The following is a 19,324-nucleotide window of genomic DNA, read 5'->3' as shown; positions in this document are numbered from 1 at the left end:
GATGAACTCTTATTGACTTTCACTGCATGACAACACCTTCAGTACTCCTGAAGGAATGAAAAACGATGTGGTGCAGGATGCTGCAGTGTGAAAAACACAACAGCCTTCTGCATGTTCATGCTCTCTGAATGAACATAACACTCTATAAGAATGCAGTGTGAAGAAGATAGATTCAGCTTATGGTGTCAGATTTCAATAACAGAACCGTGTTCACTCCTTAGGGGTGGCACCAATTCTCCGATCGTGAGACCACACCTGAGCATCCATCATGTGCTTATCGTGGTTGTTGCTCATAAACTTGGATTCTGAATCTAAGCTGATTTTTGCTTTTTGAGAAAGCTTAGCTGATGCATCGCTTGTTTGCTCACTTTTTGACCCCCTTTGCTGTGAATACTGAACCAAAACTTTCCCTTCGTTCTAATGCCGTGCTTCTGAGCACCTTAGTGAGAAAAGCTTCTGAAAACAGTCATAGGCTACTTGCAGCAAGTCAAACAATGGATGCAAGTTGTTGACTTCTGATGAGTAGATGGAGTCCACGTGAATCTCATCTGAGAGCTGCTCTCAGTACACAGCGACAGCCCATGGAAAAATCTGACCTTTTGTACAACACTTTTAATATAGTAAGGGCCACTTATTTGCTCAAACTAGATTGGTGAGCTAGAATTATTGCATAACTTCTTATGTGTGTTATTTGGCTCGTTTGGTTCCAAGTCATTTGATTTACTGAACATTTGCAGTTGACTATAAAATATGGCCATTTTTAAATAAGGTTTTGTGTCTTCCACTTGTTGTGTGTGTGTGTGTGTGTGTGTGTGTGTGTGTGTTTCAGCAGATATGTTTCGATGAAACAGCGAACCAAAATGCAGTTTCTGCCCCTGTCGCGGACCGGTGCTCATCTTAATTAAAGGTGTGAGTTTAGTTAGAACTCGGGTGTGTGTTGAAGCGAGGCAGAGGAAAAACCTGCAGCAGTTTAAAAACATTTAACGCGTCAGCTGGTTTAAGGTTTTTTTTTTTCAGCCAGGAAGCGAGAGAGGCAACGCGGAAGATAATTAACGCCATACAGTTGTGTGAGTTGTGTGTGCGCCGGCGCGCGCGCGCGAGTCAAACCACGTATAGAGGCGAGAGCCACGCCACCACCGAAGGGGTTCCCCTTACCGACAGCGTGCGAGCAGTACAGAGGCTTGGCAGAGGCTCTTTTGAACGCTAAAGCTCGGATAATGAACAACAGGGAAGTGCCTCGGATGACCGAGTGGACGCTCGAGTGCCGCGCTTCAACTTTCTGAAAGTGAAATGACCAGATTTGAAGGCTAGAGTGAAGCAGCTGTGCGTCTCTCGCCGTGCGCTTCGACGACTCGGTCTCAAATGCCCAAGGAGTGCAGGAGAAAGTCCTCCAAGGACCTCGGGCTACTGGGAACTGGAGTAAACGAGAGAGGTGGTCGTTCGGAGCGAAGAGCGGCCGCGAAATCTCCCCCAATTTCCGATGAGCGCGCGCAGAAAGCCGCTGAGGTCGCCCCGTCGTCTGGAGCGCCGGCTGTGATGGATGCGCCCCGGGTCCCGCAGGTCACTATCACCCCAGAGGAAGGGGGCTCCTCCCGGGAGATTCAGCAGGAGGACTGGGATGATGTGGTGGATTGTACCCTGCGCAGAAAACTATCCAGCTCCTCCATCTCCTCCACGGGCTCCTCTGCTGTGGAGTCCGAGGATGATTTGCTGAGTGACAATGAGAGCAAAAGTAAAGGCATTGTAACTTTAGAGCACCTGGTGGACTCTGGGGAGGTAAGTAGGTGACAGTAGACAAGCTTTTGAAGTGGTTGTCGAGTTTCAATGGTCAGTGGCAGGTTCTCACTGTGTGAATTATCTGTTGAACAACAGCAAGAGCCCCCCCCCCCCCCAACACATGTTATTCAAATCCTCTCCTGAAGCTGTTGTGCGTCCTTGTAAATCAGCTATTAGACAGTAACAGGAAGGAGGTGATGTTTACAGAACAAGAAGCAGCGGCACAGCAGCACAACATCTCTCTGACAGAAGACCACTGGGAACTATTTGACTCCAGAGGCTCTTGCAGATCACAGGTTTTCTTAAAATTGTTTAGTAGATCTTCAAGTGCCATTAACTTCTAAACAAGCCTTCCAGTGAAGGCCTCTCAGGGGGAATTTGTCACTTCCACATTTCAGAGGTTATTTCTGGATCTGCTCTGTTCTTATGGATGATGTGAGCTCTGGAAGATTTCACTTTTGATGACGTTCCTGTCACAGGGGTGTTACTCATCACGTGCCGATGTAGAAAAAAGAGTTGTTTAAACAGCCTTGAAGAGCTTGCCAAAGAGAGCCGGCTGATGGCCAGGAATTTTAAATTTCCCTCTTTCAGATGGCGTTGCCTGTCCTTCTGTTTAAATAGCTTTTCAGAACCTTTCACATCACCCTAATGAGCCAGGATCCTGTATGAAGTGAAACCCACAGGCAGAGGCCTCTGACACCTCGTTAACTATGTTCTGTGGTGAATGATGGACTACGTTGTTGTGGTGGTGTATCATCTCTTTTATTGATTTTTTTCCCTCACAGCTATGGGGACATCTTGCCAAGAAAAACGCAATTTATTTTTATTTTTTTTAAATTATTATTATGTTAGCAGCAAAACAGTGGATAGCTCGTGCACTTTGTAATGACAGCAACTTTGTCATGTGATTAATGCGAGAGTCATTGAACTTGATGTTTTGTAACTGTTGGTCCTGACCTTAAACACTGTGGATCCCTCAGCTCACAGATCAGACTGGCCCTCAGCTCAAACCTGCATGTTTTATGCTCTCCAGTTCGCAGCATAATCTGCTTTTTGTCACAGTAGACACAGACCGTCACCGGGCTTGCTTGCATGCATGTGCTGTACGGTCCGAACACTTTCTCCAGGCCTTTTCCATACAAGGTCTGTAGCTGTCACTTTCCTTTAAACAGACTGAACAGATTACCTCTCAAGCCGAGGCGTTCATATATGAGAGAGTGTCCAGGCCGTTGGGCCTCAGTTTGAATTCTTTTTCTTTCGCAGACTCTGGGCTCTGTCTCGGCAGCTCCATATTGGTTGATGAAGGCATTCTCATTTGAAATGTAAATTTGTTGGTCATGTCCCCTGTGAAAACAGCCATTTTTTTCTGCTCTTGTCTCTTCAGCTCACGGACTAAAAAAAAACAAAACGCCCACACTCAAATACACCCACAGAGCAGGCCAACACGACACTGTGTGATGATGTGTTTTTGTGGTCGGTATCCAGTGTTGGCCTCGGCCTTTGACATTTAAAAAAGAACCACTTCAGGAAGTCAAAAACCCTTTTGAGCCTTCTGCTCACTCACACTTTAACGCGGGCCCTGTGCAGCACAGAGGAGATCCTCATAGAACCGTGCCTAATAAAGATGTTTTGAGTGAACGTCTGGGCACGTGGAAGGACAAGGTTTTCTGTCACAGCAAAAATAATTTGGGAATGTTGCAGTACTTTACTTTCAATTATGCCTTGAAGATGGCGGCACTGCTTCAAAGTAGGGGGACTTAGCCATCGTGGTCAGCCTGAAAATCCTTGATAAGTTACACGTAATTTGACTCCAGCTCCCAGCAGGGTTTTTTGCTGGGTTGTCACTGACAACTCTGTTTAGACGTGCGTGCCGTTGAGTCAGTACCTTACTCACCCGGCAGGCTGGCTGTTTCAGAGTAAAGGTGCGTCTGACAGCAGAAGACGAATGTGTGGGGCGCTGACGAAACCGACGAGGAAACAAGTACCAGCTCAGCCCTGCAATTAGAACGGTTTTATCCTTCGAAAAAGTCAGAGTACTAAAGTGTGTATATATTTTCTTGCAGACACAGTTTTTTTTAATGACTGCAGGAAGTAGTTAGTTTTAGGATAAAGAAACTAACAAGTTGATCAAATTTGATACACGAGGGTTGAAAAGTGGCATCTGTTATCGGGTAAGGTCCGTAAGGATAGCCTCACACAACATAAAGGAAAATGAACTGAGTTCAGATTTATGTGGACAAATGCAGCTTTGCGTCTCTCCTGCCTGCTTTAGTCGTGTTGCAAACCCTCCGACTTAACTTGGGTGTCTGTGGAGGCCTGACCTTTAGTCTGGGGATGAAACTACTCAGCTGTATGCGCGTCAGATAAAATCCACAACGGTGGGCATTAATGCATCAGAATGAGCAATACATGAGTACATCATAGTTCACGGGGGTCAGTTTACTTAAAGACGGGCACTTTTACTTGCTGATTTAGCTGGTAATACCTTTGTAATTAAACTTAATTGGAGATTTTTTTCCCCCTTACATGACATCCTGAGCTTTTCTTCCCTCACTGTTAATAAGGCAGCTTTTGATGAACCATGCCCTCCTGAACACAAACTCACTGCAAGCAATTCAGTTACCTCAAGTTCTGACATGAGAGTAAAGGAATTTTGGTTCTCCCCCGATGAAAGAGCTGAAGTGGAGGTTTATTATCGCCGTCGTTGCTGTGGCAGGGAGGATAATGCAAGAACCACTTGGCTGGATTTTATGTAACTTGGTGGTGAGGTGCAGCATGATCGAAAAAAAAGAGAGAACCCATTAAGTTACTTTGAAACTGAAAGATATGACATTGACCTCGAGGGAGGGTTTGCTCTCTGCTTCCAAGTGTTATCAGTAAAAACCTCCATGGTGTCTGCCATTAAGGCCATTAGAGCACGGGGTGAATAACCTGGAGTTTCAAAGCCAGACTCTGTGGAAGATAAAAACATTGGCCAAAGAGGCACGTGGTCATTGTGTTTGTATTAAAACTCAGATCTATGTTTCCGTGTCCCTCTTGTCCACCTTAACACTGTAGACTCTTCGTACAGTATTTGAATCAAACTTCACTCAATTTATTGTCACTATTCGTAATAACCCTCCAGCAAAGCAACTGTCTGTTAACTGCATTAGCTTAAGAGCTGATAAATGTGAAGAGCTGTAGCAATAAAACATTTGTGAAAGTCCCGACGCCTTCACATCGCTTTATCATCAGTAAACAAGTAAATGAAGCGCATCACCTGACATTTAGCAGAGCCCCGTCTGGCTGCTGCAGAGTTCTGCTGTTAACGAGGATCATGAAGTGTGAGACACTTGAGCTCCAGTCAAGTGTCTCACCAGCACATGGAGTCCCTGTTTCATTTCCTGTTTCACTCACAGCATCCAGACTAAAATGACCCTTTCACAGCTTAAAAATTGGAACTAAGAACAAAAACTAAATCTCAATTCCCAGAGCGTAGAAGTGGCTTTAATTTGACTTATCGTTATATTTCAGACGATCATGTACCAAGTTAGATAACATGTGGCTTGTAGATTAAACAAACAATAAAAAAAAAATAAAAAAAAGGCAGAATGATTTTCTCCTCTTGCTGATTTGTCTTCGTGACTAAGAGGACGAGCCCATTGCCACACCACAATGGAGATGCTGAGCAGAGATGCTGAATGCAGATACATTTCCATTTAAGTGACCTAGATTGGAGGTTTCGTTCTATGGAAAACTAAAAACCAGGCATCACATTTAGTGGGCTAAATTGTTGATGCAACCAGATTTCCACTCAGATATTACAGAGTGGACCGATGCCAGTTTCCAGCACTTCTTCCTTTCATCCGATTGTGGACGTGATCTGGGTCACGCAGATAGACCTCAAAAACATGCACATAAACACACACACAAAAAAAAGCGCCCAACTGTTTTGTATGTTTTTAATGATTATATTAAGTTTTTTTTTTCTTTATCTCTGTTTGTGTTCTTGCGTGTCCTCAGCAGAACAAGCCTTGGTGGAAACTGAAGACGTACGTCCGCTGGCCCCTGAACGCGACCCAGAGGAAAAAAATTAGTTGGGTTCAGCTAGCTGGGCATAAAGGTGTGCGACATGTTCAGATCTTATCACATACAGTTCAGACCAATCTTTGCGTGTGTGTGTTTGTCCGCTTCATGGAAGCATATAAAAAAAAAAAAAAAAGAGGTCTCAGAAACAGTCACAACAGACATTTGAGAATATTAATGGAAACAATAAGACATTTGAAAAAGGCAAGAAGAAAAGTGACTAAAGCAAACTCACAAAAATGCTCAGCTATTAAAAACTAATATAAAAGAAAAAGTCCACTTAAAAGAAATCCCAGAAGGACTCCTTCAGTTTGGTTCTGCCTCATGGTTTTGCTCTCAGCTCGCCAACTCTTATTCATCCATGCTTATTACAACCGGCTGTTACACGGCTGATTGCAAAAACTTCTGATTACACTACATAGCATTCTCATAACATTTTTTTTATTTCTTTGAAAGATTTTCAGTTTACCAAGTACATGCCAACAACACTGTTTTATGAGAAAACATTGTAATGCAGTTAAATTTCTCATTATTTTAACTGCTTTCATGTCAGGAAAAAGTGTGTTATTTAAAATGTAAAAAGCAAGGTTTCAGCCAACACAATTTGTGTCTATAACATTTTCTAAGCATAACAATGACATAAACCAGGCATTAATCTTTGCTGTTGTCCAAGAATTAAGAATGAAAAGAAAAAATGGATGCACAGCTATATCAAAACACAAAGCTTATGTTAGGATGATGCTTGTCGTTGTGGATGACTGGAGTTACTGTAGACCTACGGTGTCTGAAAGAGGTCTGTGTCTCATCTCAGGCAACTTCAAGGCTGCAGATGAGGGCACCATTCTTAAAAAGTTTTCGGAGAATGAGATGGAGTGCTTTGAGAAGCTGAAGGATGACGCGCTGCTCCCTTTTGTGCCCGCATACCACGGGAGTGTGGAAAAGGATGGAGAGCGTTTCCTGCATATGACCGACCTGCTGGCGAACTTCAGTCATCCAAATGTGATGGACTGCAAGATGGGACTGAGGTGAGGAAGCATAATGTGTTTGGTAATAAGTATTCTTCCCATTTTCATTAAGCCGCCAGTTGTTCATCCGTCGGTTTGATGTTTAACCTACAGATCAACCTATCAAGAATCAATGTTCTTGTTCTGTAGAAAATGTGCTAATAAGAAAACTGCGTGATAGTACGAGCGGGCTGACGTGGTTTGGCTCTGAAAGGGAACACCTGTTGTAACTGCAGGCTGTATGCTTGGCTTCCTGCCACAGTGGGTGAAGTGCATCAAGTCTCAAACACATATGCATGTATGCATGAATGCACTCATGAGTGTGTACATGCACATGTCTGTGCATGCAAAGGGATGCATGCACAGACACCTAAATCTATTCAACAAGAAAATGCTCACACACACACTAAAATCAGGGGCAGACACAGGCACACACGCATTACCCTTACAGACCCACATGACAACACACATGAACTAATTGTTTTAATGTTTACTTCATGTTTGTGTGTACTCAGGAGTCTATTCATGCTCACACGCGCACACATTTGCACGCTCAGGGTGTCCCTGGAGACTCCCCTTTGTCAAAAACACTCTCAACCACAAAGCTGCAAAACCGCTAACTTGCACAAACACACGCTCAGGCTTTCACTCAGTTAAGTGTTGCACACAGGAGTCTCCTCTCAGCTTCCCTCTTCGGCACAGAGGAAGTGCAGCTCACAAACTGAAACTGAAATTCACATCTGTTTTCACACAAATTGTGCTGCGAGTCTGCCAACTGTGAGCGGGATGCCGTACACCAACAGTAATAAAAACTGATGCAGTGCGTTGCTCTTGGCTGAGCGGATTGCTGCTTTTACTCCACTGTTTCCTTTAGATGCACCGTTAACTACCAACATGAGGTAACACAGTTTGAAGCAGACCTCTCTCGCATTTAGTGCAGACAAAAAAGAAAAAAAAGATACAGCATGAAGTTAAAATAGCTTTATAGCTTCAACAGTAGCAGTGTCTCGTCTTTGAAAAGGAAGTACACTCAATTTCAATTCTAAGGATTTACATATGCATAACAAATTCTCATCTCATAGCATGTTAAATGTACAATTTGAAAAAAGGACAGTGGGTGCTTTGTCAAGACAAAGCCTTCTCTCTCTTAAAAGAACATCACAGCACAGCTTAGGTTTGCAAGATTGTATCTGAACAAACCACAAGGCTTCTTGAACAATGTCCTTTTGACCAACAAAACAACGGTGGAGAGGTTTGGTTATAATGTGCAGTGCTGAAATTGGCTAAAAAAAAAAAAAACCAGCTGTCAAGCATGTTGGTGGAGGGGTGATGACTTGGGCTCGTTTTCGCAGGGAATGCCTGTAATACTCAGTGAACTGACACAATAGTCAACCTCCACAATAATATGAGAAACTGATATAATCGTACAGAAAATGATTATTTTAAGTTGGTGCTGCTGAAGGTGGATCTACAAGATACTGAATCATGAGGTGTACTTATTAAATTGTGTTTTCACACACAACTTAGTTGGCTTAGTTTTGGTTAAATGTATAATGACACATTGTAATGTGCCCTGTGTTGTTGCTCATATTAGATTGTATTAACCTAATTTTTAAAACCTGGCAAGGAGCAGATTGTTGTTTACCATTTGCTGATGCATAATACCTTGGAATTAAAAGGGGATGTGCTTTGTTTCCACATGACCATATCGCATGTCTTAAGGATGTAAATGTTTAACATACCTAGGGAAACGTAGCCAGTATTGTGTACTTACTCACAGAGAACCCATTTATTTTTCCCCTGCTGTGAAAGGACATACCTGGAGGAGGAACTTGTGAGAGCGAGGGAGCGACCTAAACCGAGGGAGGACCTGTACAGGAAAATGGTGGAGGTGGATAGTAATGGGCCGACTCCCCAGGAGCATTCCCAACGGGCTGTCACCAAGCCTCGCTACATGCAGTGGAGGGAGACCTTGAGCTCCAGCAACACCCTGGGCTTCAGGATAGAGGGGATAAAGGTAGTCATGTGTTCTGTGGAACCTACCGACGTGCCGTTAGCGTGTTTACTGTAGTGTAATGCAAATGCAGAAGAAGAGCTGGTGCGCACCTGAGTGGTGGCCAACGTGACTCCAAATGTTAATGTTGCTTCATATTTTCTTTAAGTTGAAACACAGAGCAGAAGAACCTCAGAGCCTTTAGAATTTTCTGCTTTTTTTTGCAACTCCATTCATTTGAATCTAATCAATTTATACTAGTGGTGGGCCGTTATCGGCGTTAACGTGCTGCGATAATTTGAGTCTTATCGGGCGATGTAAAAAATATCGCCGTTAATCTATTCTCAAAGTTGGGTTGGGAACTGGGTCAAAATAGGTAAGCAAACTGTGATGACTTTTACCTTGATATTTTAGCTCGGGTGTGGGCTGATGTACTTTGTCTGCCGTTAGGTGTGATTAAAACAGAAGAACGCCACTTTGCAGAAGCCTGTGCTAGGCAGTTTATGGAGGTCGCTAATCTGTGGGGGATAGTTGACAAAATCTGCTCTGTTGGAACAGACAGCGCTCCTAATATGGTGGCCGCAGGGAGGATACTGCGCGTGTGGCGCAACAGAGACGCACTGCACACAACGCTATCTCAACAGCAGCACCACCTGGCCCTCCCAACAAGTGCTGAATATGAGAAGTTGGCGAAGCTAGAGAAACTGCTGGAGCCATGCATGTGAATAAGCTGGTCTGCCTGCTGCGTGTACACCAAGAGCGACCTCGCTAGAGAAGCTTCGCTTGAGAATTTGCTTTGGTAGCTTTGGTAGCTCGTGACGTCACATTTAGAATGTTCAATTCTTAAAGGCCCCGCGGCTGTGCAGCATCCCCGCGGAAAAAAACATGAGGAAAGAGAGGGCAGGGACACGAATAAACGTGTTGTTATTTACAATTTGTTATACAAGATATACATCACGTTACAAATGATGTAAAACTACATTAGGTACACCTGAGAAGAGCAGGAATAGCAGAGGCAGCTGTGAAAAAGAAACTAAATTCGAAATAAAATCCGAAATAAATCCGAAATAAAACTTAATTGCAGTGAGAAAGGTATGCGTGGGGTTACTACACTATTGTATTGAAGCACTCGACACGGCAATTGCAACAGTCTCAGGATTAAACGACTATTGTTTGGATAGGAACTAAAGTTTACACGTCTGTTTCCGCGAACCCCACGGATTGTCGGACCCCTGAATGAGCCATATTAATCTAGATTAATCTAGATTAATTTCAAGATTTCAGTGAGATTACTCTAGATTAAAAAAATTAATCTATGCCCACCACTAATTTATACACAGTTTTGGATGGGGCAAGAGTTGTCACAATTCTTCTCGGGAATTATATTACAATCTTTGCACACCTTTTCTTTGTAGGTTTCTTTCTTTCTTGACAGAAATGTCCCAAAATTGAGTTTAGATTCATGCTGTTGCTCTCTGTCCTCACTAACCTCCCAGTGGTGATGCTTAGCATCCGATTTCCTCCATATACACTCATTGTGTTATGATTTGTGGTCAAAATATTCATTTTTTTCATCAAATTAGCAGATTTTTCTTCACCTAGTCTCAGAGTCATTCAGTTGCCTTTTGCAGACTCCCAGCAAGAACTGCTGCAATATTGCTTGGCTTTATGGATTGTTCTCCCATCTTCGCATATGATCACTGGATCTCATTCATAGCAACCGTAAACTTGTTGTTTACCCATCTGCCAAAGGACCTGCTTCCAAATGAAATTAGTTTGTCTAGGTAGTCCGATCTGGACAGATGGTTGGTGGGTCCCATCTCCTCGTGCTTATTTTAGCATTGCCTCTTAAAGTTCTCTCAATTCTGTGGCTTGTTTAACCTGTGTAAAAAGCTGTGCGTCTTCTTTGTTCTGCCTAATGTGTAGAAATTAGGGACATGTTTACTGCAATCGAGTTGCAGAAGCATTTCAAGGACCACCATTAGAAGACGGAAGCACCAAAACTTTGCTGCCAAGATCACCACAACACATCTCATGACCCACCTAAATGGGATATTTTAATCTTTTGCATCTAATGAATAAAAGAAATTGACTCCTGGTCAGTTTAGTGTTTTTGCAATTTTCTTATCCTGTTTTCTTTTTCTCTTCAGAAACATGACGGTACATGTCGAACTGACTTCAAGAAAACCAGATCGAAGCAGGATGTCATCCAGGTGTTCAAAGACTTTGTAGGAGGGAACGTCAAGCTCATAGTACGTGGCAGTCAGTCAGCCTCTGCATGCACAGACACACGTACACATTCAAGGAAGGACAGACACAAACCTACTTTGCAGTTTGGTATTACCTTGAGAACCTCATCGACTGCAAACATATGAGCTGTGTAACCTCTCGCATCCGTGTTCAGTGTTTAGACAGAGTTGAGATGAAAACATTTTTATTTTTTTTACTCGGCCCTCTCATTGGAAAAAGGTTAGGCCCAGGCTAATGGCAAACAGCCTCAAAGTATTTGAAGAGCAAGAGCAGAGCAGTAAGGCCTGCCAGCAAGGCATAAAACAAATATTCACACTCCATGGCTGTTTGAGTTGTGGGTCCCAAATATACGCTCCTCCGTCTGCAGCTTCTTTTGTTCCAACTGTGTATTCTATGGTTTCAGATCAAATTGACTTAACACTCTTCCCTTTTTACTTGAAACGCAGAAGTCTTATTTGAGCAAGCTGACAGAGATCCGGCAAGCCCTGAATAAGTCCCATTTCTTCAGGCAACACGAGGTGAGGACTGATCTACTGTGAAGTTGAGTCACTGTATTAGGAAACAAAAGAAAAAAAAAAGAAAAAAGGGAAGCATCATCTTAAAACCCACTTGAGGGATTGAGCACTGTTTTTCCATTTCTGGATACTGTCAAAAGTCTTAAGAAGATGGTCAGATTGGTTTTTGTATTACTTTCACAGGAGTGACTAAAGCAGGACATGCTCTGTTCTGGCATAGTTTGGCTCCTTAGATGGCAGCATCATTACAAATCAAATCCAAACTGATCTCCTCTATCCTCTGAGAGGGACAGGGTACATTTCTGTCTGGGTTGGACTGGTTTCTTCAATGGTTGGATAAGTATGAAAATCAGATTTAGTTGCCATCTCACCGCCATCATAATAAGACTAAATTTGAAAGTATATTTAATTTTAATGGAAAGTGGTGTTCATCCCTCCAGTAGAGTTCCACAGATTTGCAAAATCATTTCTAAGGAGCTGTTTTTGTTAGACATGGTAGCCTTTTCTTTGTCACTTTTTTTTCCCCCTTCAATATGTCAAAACAAAACAAAAGCCAATAAAAAAAACTTCTCGTTTTCCGTAGGTCATCGGCAGCTCTCTCCTCTTCATCCACGACCACACGGGCAAAGCGCAAGTCTGGATAATTGACTTTGGCAAGACCACAGCATTACCAGACGGCCAGATCTTAAAACACAACGTTCCCTGGCAGGAGGGCAACCAGGAGGATGGTTACCTGTGGGGGCTTGAAAACCTCGTCCACACACTGGAGTCTGTGAGCAACGAAGATACCAACGACGGCACTTGTTGCTCAGTTACCAAAGAAAACAGCCAAACTACAGAAACACATGGCCAGTGACCTGTGACTTTTAAGTGTCCGGCGGGAACGCCGATTCTTTTAAAGGGCGCGTTTCTTTTTCTTTTTCAAATTCTACCATAAATTGATAGAAATATTACAACGATAAATGTTTTTCTGTTTCCAAAAAAAAAAGTTACACAAGGCGCAGCCACTGCGCACCCAGTCTCTGGCTTTCACCGTTTCGTACCGACACTGACAGAAAAGACAAGATGGACCCTGGACAGGGAGAAGCTGACAATGTCTCACAAGCAACGCAAACGGTTGAGCAAATGCACTGACACTAATTTAACTTCCTACAAGGCAAACAGAAGTGAAAGTGTGGGGATTCAGCATGTCAGTTTCAGGGACGAGAAGTTAAATGTGATGAAAAATGCTCAGAACTATAGAGAGAAGAGACTCAGCATGCACAAGTTCCAACTCAGGTCTCACCTCACACTGTCAGCCTTGGGTGTATTATTAGATTCTGCTCACGTATAGTACTGCACACTGCATAATGATTAGACGCCGTTTGGAATCACGTTTTACTGTACAGAAGCTTATTTTATATTTGTTGATTCTCCTCCTGCTATCAAACTTGTAATTTAGACTGCAACACCTGATTCTGCGATTTTTGTGGGAACACATTTTCTGTGCGAGTCATCCTAAAAGCTCAGACTTTGATAATTTTTGTGCACATTAAATGAATCAACGTGTATATGAAATTGAAAGGGGTTTGTGCGTCACTTTGATTTTCAGTGGTAAAACACTATCTTGATACTGTGCTAGTTGGTGAGAAATGAGCCCACAGCTTGACATTTAACGTCAGCGGGACAAGTTTGTCGAATAAATGTTGATTTATTCATGGCAGAGTTCCCTGAAAGAGTGAAAGACAAGTCAAGTGTACTGAATATCTTTGTACTTTAGTTTTAGACACCCTCAGCTTACTTAAAAATACAGAACAAGGTTTTAAACCAGAGTAAAATAAAATGCTTAATAATTTACTTAGGAAACACACTATGATCAGCGATCCCTTATTTGTTTTGGTTCTTTCTCTATGGAAATATTCTGTAATAATTGGCCTCTTCAAATAGCACAGAAAGTTGGGTTTGATAAACAGAGTAAAGTATACCAGTTATGTCTTTACATTAAAGATTAAGTCAGTGCAAAACAAACCGAAGCCCTTGTTTAACTATGAACCATAATTACTGAATAGAAATATGAAGGCCAAAGCTTCTCTAAGGGGCCGGCCTGGGTTCTCATCGGGGCTGCATATCGTATCTTTCTTTCTACCCCCTTTCCTGTCAGACAACTTTCAAATAAAGACCACTTCTGAATAATGAAAAAAAAAACAACAATAACAAACTTGCAGCAGCTTGCTTGCTCGGGGTCTGGGTACCTCCCCCTGTTGGGTAAACACAGGTCCTACAGTCACTACGTCAGCAGACACCGGGGAGCAGTTTGTCATGACAGCAGTCAACTACAGATTCAACATTAACAGAGACTAATATGAATGTAAAAAGCACATGTACGAAGGTTTACTCCGGTGCAAAGGAGCACATGCAAAAGGAAAAATTTTTTTTACAGCTGCCAATTCATCGAATTCTTCTCGCTTACACATTCACGAGACCACCTACAGGCTCAGTCAACATTACAAGGGGACATGTGAAAGGGGAAGTCATCTGAAATATAGAATAAAATGATAGAATTTAACGCCATTTAATGCCAAAAAATGCTGTGACAGAGGAATGTTTACCATTGTGTGACATAATCTTCCTTTAAATCACACATTCTAAGCTTTTGGGAGACACAGATACTAATTGTTGGGGAGGAATCTGCGTCCATTCTTGCAGAATATAAGACTTCACCTGCTCAACAGTCTGTGGTGGTTGTTGTAGTTAGATTCTCCTTTTCATGATGCACCATGCATTTTTAATAGAAGGCAGCTCCAGGCAGGCAAGTGAAGCACTCACTCTTTATGAATAACCATCAATTTCCCAGGAAGAGACATCAGCTTGATAGGAGAACACATCTCTCTTTCTTCACCTCAGTGGTGACTTCACATCCGCAAGATACCCACACCTTTTGTTACTGATACACACCCACATCATTACAGATAATGGCTTTTTCACCTTTCACTGATAATAGCCTGGATGGTCCGTCTCATGTTTGGAACTTAATAGGTTTTTGAGGGTTTTTTTCCCCAGAAGCAATTAAAATGTTGACTCATCCGTCCACAGAATTTCTGCAGCGTTTCTGTGCAGAGCTGATATATGGCTTCCTCGTCATGTTGTACAGTTTCAGGTTACATTTCTGGATGCAGCACTGGGCTGCATAGAGTAAGAACGGTTTTCCAAATTACTCACCTCCTGTATTGGTCACAGCAGTACGATGGTTTCTCATGCAGTGCCACCTGAGGGCTCGAAGTTCACGCACATCCAGCAGGGATTTCCACACATGGCCTTTGTGCTCTGAGATGTCCACAGACTTCCTGAATCTTTTGACTATATTGTGCACTGCAGAGGCTGAAAAACCTTTTTTTCCCTCAGAAACTGATGGACAATTTGGCAGAAAGTGTTCAAACACAGCCTGTACTTGGTTGGATAAACTGATCCTGTGGTGGAGGCTCCTTTTAACCAAACCCTGACATCCTCACCTGTCACCAACTAATACTGATTTTTGACTCCTCTAGAACAGTTACTTGTGTATTCTCTCAACTTTTTTCCCAAGTTCTGTTTGGTTCATGCTTACAGTCCCAAACTTTAGATTCATTCATTTTTCCAAATACAATGAAGCTGGCCACAATGAGTCAGAACTGAGCGTACTCACGTCGAATTTCACTGGACACAAAACACACACAAACTAGATGAATATATGTTGATTTATTTGGAGCACAGTTAAATGAAAGAGTGAAAGAATTACAGACAGTATATTGCATTGAATGTATTTGCATTCTCGTTCGAGGCATCCTTAGCTTACATAAAAACGCAGAACAAAATATACACTGCAGTAAGGATCCTTTTTTTCTTCTTTTTCTGTGTAAAAATATACCACAATAATCTTTAGAAAGGTGTATGAACATTTTGGTTTGTCACCTTTTCTTAAAGATTAGTATTTTCAAGTCAAGTTGGAAACTCAAAGGTAAATATGACTGCTCAGTTAACATATGATAAAATATACCATTTACTTGTTTAGATTCAAAATGAAGTCACGCTGGTGACAACTACCAAACTGACTAAATAAAACTTACATCAAAACATAAATACCACATTTTACATCTACGATTAACACCTGCAGCAGCTTGCTTGGTATGAAAACCTCCTCCCTGCTGGGTAAACACAGGTACTACCATAACTACATCAGCAGATGCAAGGCAGCAGTTTGTAATGGCAGTGATCAACTACATATTCAACACTGAATATAACAGAAAGTAATATAAATGTCTAAAAAAACAACAAAAATAAAGCTACAAACACAACATGTTAGTCCAGTGTAAAGAAGTAAGTACAAAAATAGCAAATATTTTCACAGCTGCGAGGTCCTCATCAGACTCTATTCACTTACACATTCATAAGACCAACTGCAGGCCAAGTAAAGACTGAGACATGTGGAAAGAGGGTTAACTCAAAATACCTATTTAATAAGCAAACGAATTTGTTCTGTTTGATGACATCGTTTTGAATGCTGTGTCACATGCTACGTCACAGACGGAGTGACAGGAGGTTCTGCACTATATTGTAATGCCAATGTAATATGTAGTCTTGGCAAGGATTTCTCACCATCAGCTCCGCTAGTTGTCTCAAGAACATTCAAGCAGATGTATTTTGTCACAAAAAAATTTCTTCAACACTGGCACAAACAGTTGTAGGTAGCACATAATTAGATGGGGAACTTTTTTTCTTTGTATTTGCTCAATGTAACATGAGATGAGTTTAGAGTAAGGGCTGACGCGAACACAATGGGAGTGTTCACGTATGTACGTAGCTGGATATAAATCTGTGGAACACATGGTCCTGGGGGCTTTCATTACATACACTCCAGGGGGAAGCAGCAACCAAAACCCTGTCAAACTGCGACAACTGAAGATGTAGAAAGACTGACATTTTTCGTGCCAGAAAATACTTATTGCAGTTGAGTGGACAGATTCTTTTCAAAAGTTCAATAACATTTCACATCGAAATTGAAACCTCTTTGAGTTCCTCTTTCCCATGACTCAATGTTTCTGGCCTGTAGTTGTCATACCGAAAACTATAGATTTTAATATACAATTGCCAAAGCTTTCACAATCCAAATATAGGGAAAAACAAGAAAAAAAACCCACAAAGTAGGCAAAAAAAATGAAAACATGTTCATCTACAGCAGTTCTTTTCTGGCATCCATCTCCATCAGTGTGGACATTTAGAGGGCGCAGGGCTTTGTTTCACTCAGTATTTCTGTTTAGCTACCACCCTACCAGAAGCCCAGGACAGTGTTCTGACTACAGCATTGGCTCTCCGTCTCACAGTACAGGGGAGTGTTTGTGTGAATGTAAGTGTTCGAGTGTATTTTCCAGCATATACCAGGAGATGTGATAATTTGATCTTGTGGCTCTTCGACCATGGCAAAGCTCTTATGGTCATGCATTTATTTTGTTAGAGTTGACATTTTTGATTTGGATCAACATCCCTGTTAGCTGCTTGTTTTTAGATGTGGACAACACTGAGATCTTCAGAGAGAGAAAAGCCAGAGTCTCGGTCACGTGTGGGTTTCTCGGCTTTGGTGTGTCTCCTCACGTCCTCGTGTCCGTAGCTGGCGTGACGCTTCAGCATGAGTTTGGGCATGCAAGATGAGGAGGTATGGAGGCCTAGTGCCAGACCCAGTGTAGTCCCCGGGGAGACACTCAGAGGAGAGCTGGTGCCTGTGATAGCTTCTGGGATTTTGGGCTTAACCAAGGGCAGGCTCTCTGCCTCGTAGCTCTGCTCATCGTAGGCGTAATTGACATTGCCACAAGGGAAACTCTGGAGCTTAGCTAAGTCCATACCAGCTTTTTTGGCCCCACCAGCTGGGGTCTTATGAGGGGGTGTGCTTGGGGCAGCCTGAGCCTGACCGGCTGGAGATGGAGATGGACTGAGGTAGGTGCTGTTGGTGCTGTCACACACAGCTTCGTTACTCTCTGAAGCTGGGCTGCTGATCTGTGAGTTGGTGGTAGAACTTGAGAGTGGCATGGACTGAGTGTGAGCGAGTGTTTTCTTTCCCCTGAAATTTTCCAAGACCCAGGAGCCGTATGTTGGGTTCCAAAGGTTCTTAGTCTTGTTCTTCAGCCTCTGGCTCCCTGATGAGGAGCTGTTTCGGGAGCAGGGTCGGTGATGAGGAGGCTCAGGATGGAGACAGTTGCTTCCTGTTGACAAAGCAGGGGCAGGAACGGTCTCAGCCCAAGACGGCTCTAGAACCTCGTGACATGACGTCACTTCATGGTGGACAGGTTGGGTTCTCTGCAGGAGAAGACGGGGTTTGGTGGGCTGTGGGGGAAGGGTTGAGGAACCAAAGCCCATGGGGGTGAAACCCAGCTGGGAGGGCGAATCCTGGCAAACAGGATGTGACACCAGGAGTGGAGTGAGGCTGGTGGAAGTTGGGACAGCAGGACGCAATACTGTGCCTCCATCGTCCTCTGTGTTGGGGCCATATTCCATAGGTAGGGGTGTATTGATCACATCAGGGTCCTGATAAAGAGATAAGACATGGAGATCGTATTAATGCCATACAAGAGCAGAAGGAAAGGTTTGAGAAAGGAAAATCATGTTTGAATTTGGTTGAAGCATGCAGTAATGAGGCAAGTTTCATATCATTTGCAGATTAAATATACCTGAGTGCAATAGTTTATTCTTTCCAGGATAGTTGAGAAGTTGGGCCGGTGATCAGGACAGTGCTGCCAACACTGGGTCATGAGCCGATAGCTAAAGAGTAACAGATGCAAACTGATAAACTACAACGTAAATGTCACCATTGAAACATCTGCTGTTGTCGCTGCTGCTTGTTTATCAAGTTTCAGAGAGAAAGAAGCAGATGAAACTTTAAGTATATAAAACTAATGCCAGATCAACAGGGTAAAGCAAAGCCCATTCTGTGTCATCATTAGTGGAGGATATTGTTCAAACATTTACACCCAGAAAAAGGGCTCATGTCTTCTGTGTGCATTTCCTGTTAAGTACTCACACAGGCCCCGGGCAGCCCTTGGGAGGATCCATCCTGCCTCCGCTGGTGACAAACTCAAGGACCTCCTGGTTGGTTTTACATGGATAAGGCATGTACCCTAAAGAGAGGATCTCCCACAGCAGCACTCCAAATGACCTGCAGGGGGAGACAAAGATCGTCAACTGAGGGGACTGCGATGCTTTTCCTGCTTTCATGTTCCCCAGACAGTGAATACCAAAGGGAAATGCGTATAAAACACCGAAAAAAAACCCCCAGGAATAATGAGTGAAGTGTCTCCATTAAACAAACTTTTAAATAAAAAAAGACAATATTCATCTAATGTCCATCAAACTAACTTAAATAAGAGGAGCATTGTAGAAAGAAAGAAAAATCCTGTCTGCTTTACTTTACTTTACTTTACTTTACTTTACTTTACTTTACTTTACTTTACTTTTTTATTTTTCAGGACATTGCACATTAATGAACATATACATAGTGTACATACATGTAAATGTGCCAGATTTTAGCACAAATGCTAATTTCCATCTGGTGTCCAAATAGACAGGCTTGGTGGAGCAAATAAATTAAAATCAAAGACAAGCATTGCTGTGTGCAGTTATTGCTTCACATCTTACAGGAACTAGTTGAACATTTTTAGTGGAACCCAAGAATCTGAGTGGATTCTGATGAGTCTCTGTGGTCAGACTGCAGCACAAAC

The 19,324-nt window shown here is 42.6% G+C and overlaps 2 protein-coding genes across 3 annotated transcripts in view; one reads left to right on the top strand and one right to left on the bottom strand.

The window, feature by feature from the left end:
• The first annotated feature begins 893 nt into the window (after positions 1-893).
• Positions 894-13,166, top strand: itpka (inositol-trisphosphate 3-kinase A). Of its 2 annotated transcripts, none has more exons than XM_075448355.1 (7): positions 894-1,776; positions 5,782-5,878; positions 6,653-6,866; positions 8,658-8,862; positions 10,989-11,090; positions 11,535-11,606; positions 12,187-13,166. In XM_075448355.1, the coding sequence occupies exons 1-7, from the start codon at positions 1,363-1,365 to the stop codon at positions 12,457-12,459; spliced, it is 1,377 nt and encodes a 458-aa protein (XP_075304470.1). In that variant the 5' UTR covers positions 894-1,362; the 3' UTR covers positions 12,460-13,166. The 2 variants fall into 2 exon arrangements, with proteins under 2 accessions (XP_075304470.1, XP_075304469.1); XM_075448354.1 differs by having other exon boundaries at positions 899-1,776; positions 5,779-5,878.
• Positions 13,167-16,339: 3,173 nt separating this feature from the next.
• Positions 16,340-19,324, bottom strand: part of ltk (leukocyte receptor tyrosine kinase) — a 59,371-nt gene continuing 56,386 nt past the window's right edge. The window contains exons 27-29 of the mRNA XM_075448252.1: positions 18,628-18,762; positions 18,278-18,368; positions 16,340-18,134 (exon numbers count right to left, since the gene is read on the bottom strand). Of these exons, the coding sequence (XP_075304367.1) occupies positions 17,118-18,134; positions 18,278-18,368; positions 18,628-18,762 (1,243 nt within the window). The 3' untranslated portion in view covers positions 16,340-17,117. The remainder of the gene's footprint in view (positions 18,135-18,277; positions 18,369-18,627; positions 18,763-19,324) is intronic.

This window comes from Odontesthes bonariensis, chromosome 17 (assembly GCF_027942865.1).
Source record: "Odontesthes bonariensis isolate fOdoBon6 chromosome 17, fOdoBon6.hap1, whole genome shotgun sequence".
NCBI classification, from domain to species: domain Eukaryota; kingdom Metazoa; phylum Chordata; class Actinopteri; order Atheriniformes; family Atherinopsidae; genus Odontesthes; species Odontesthes bonariensis.
The sequence above is the reverse complement of the archived record's forward strand: the minus strand, read 5'-3'. Positions and strand labels throughout refer to the sequence as shown.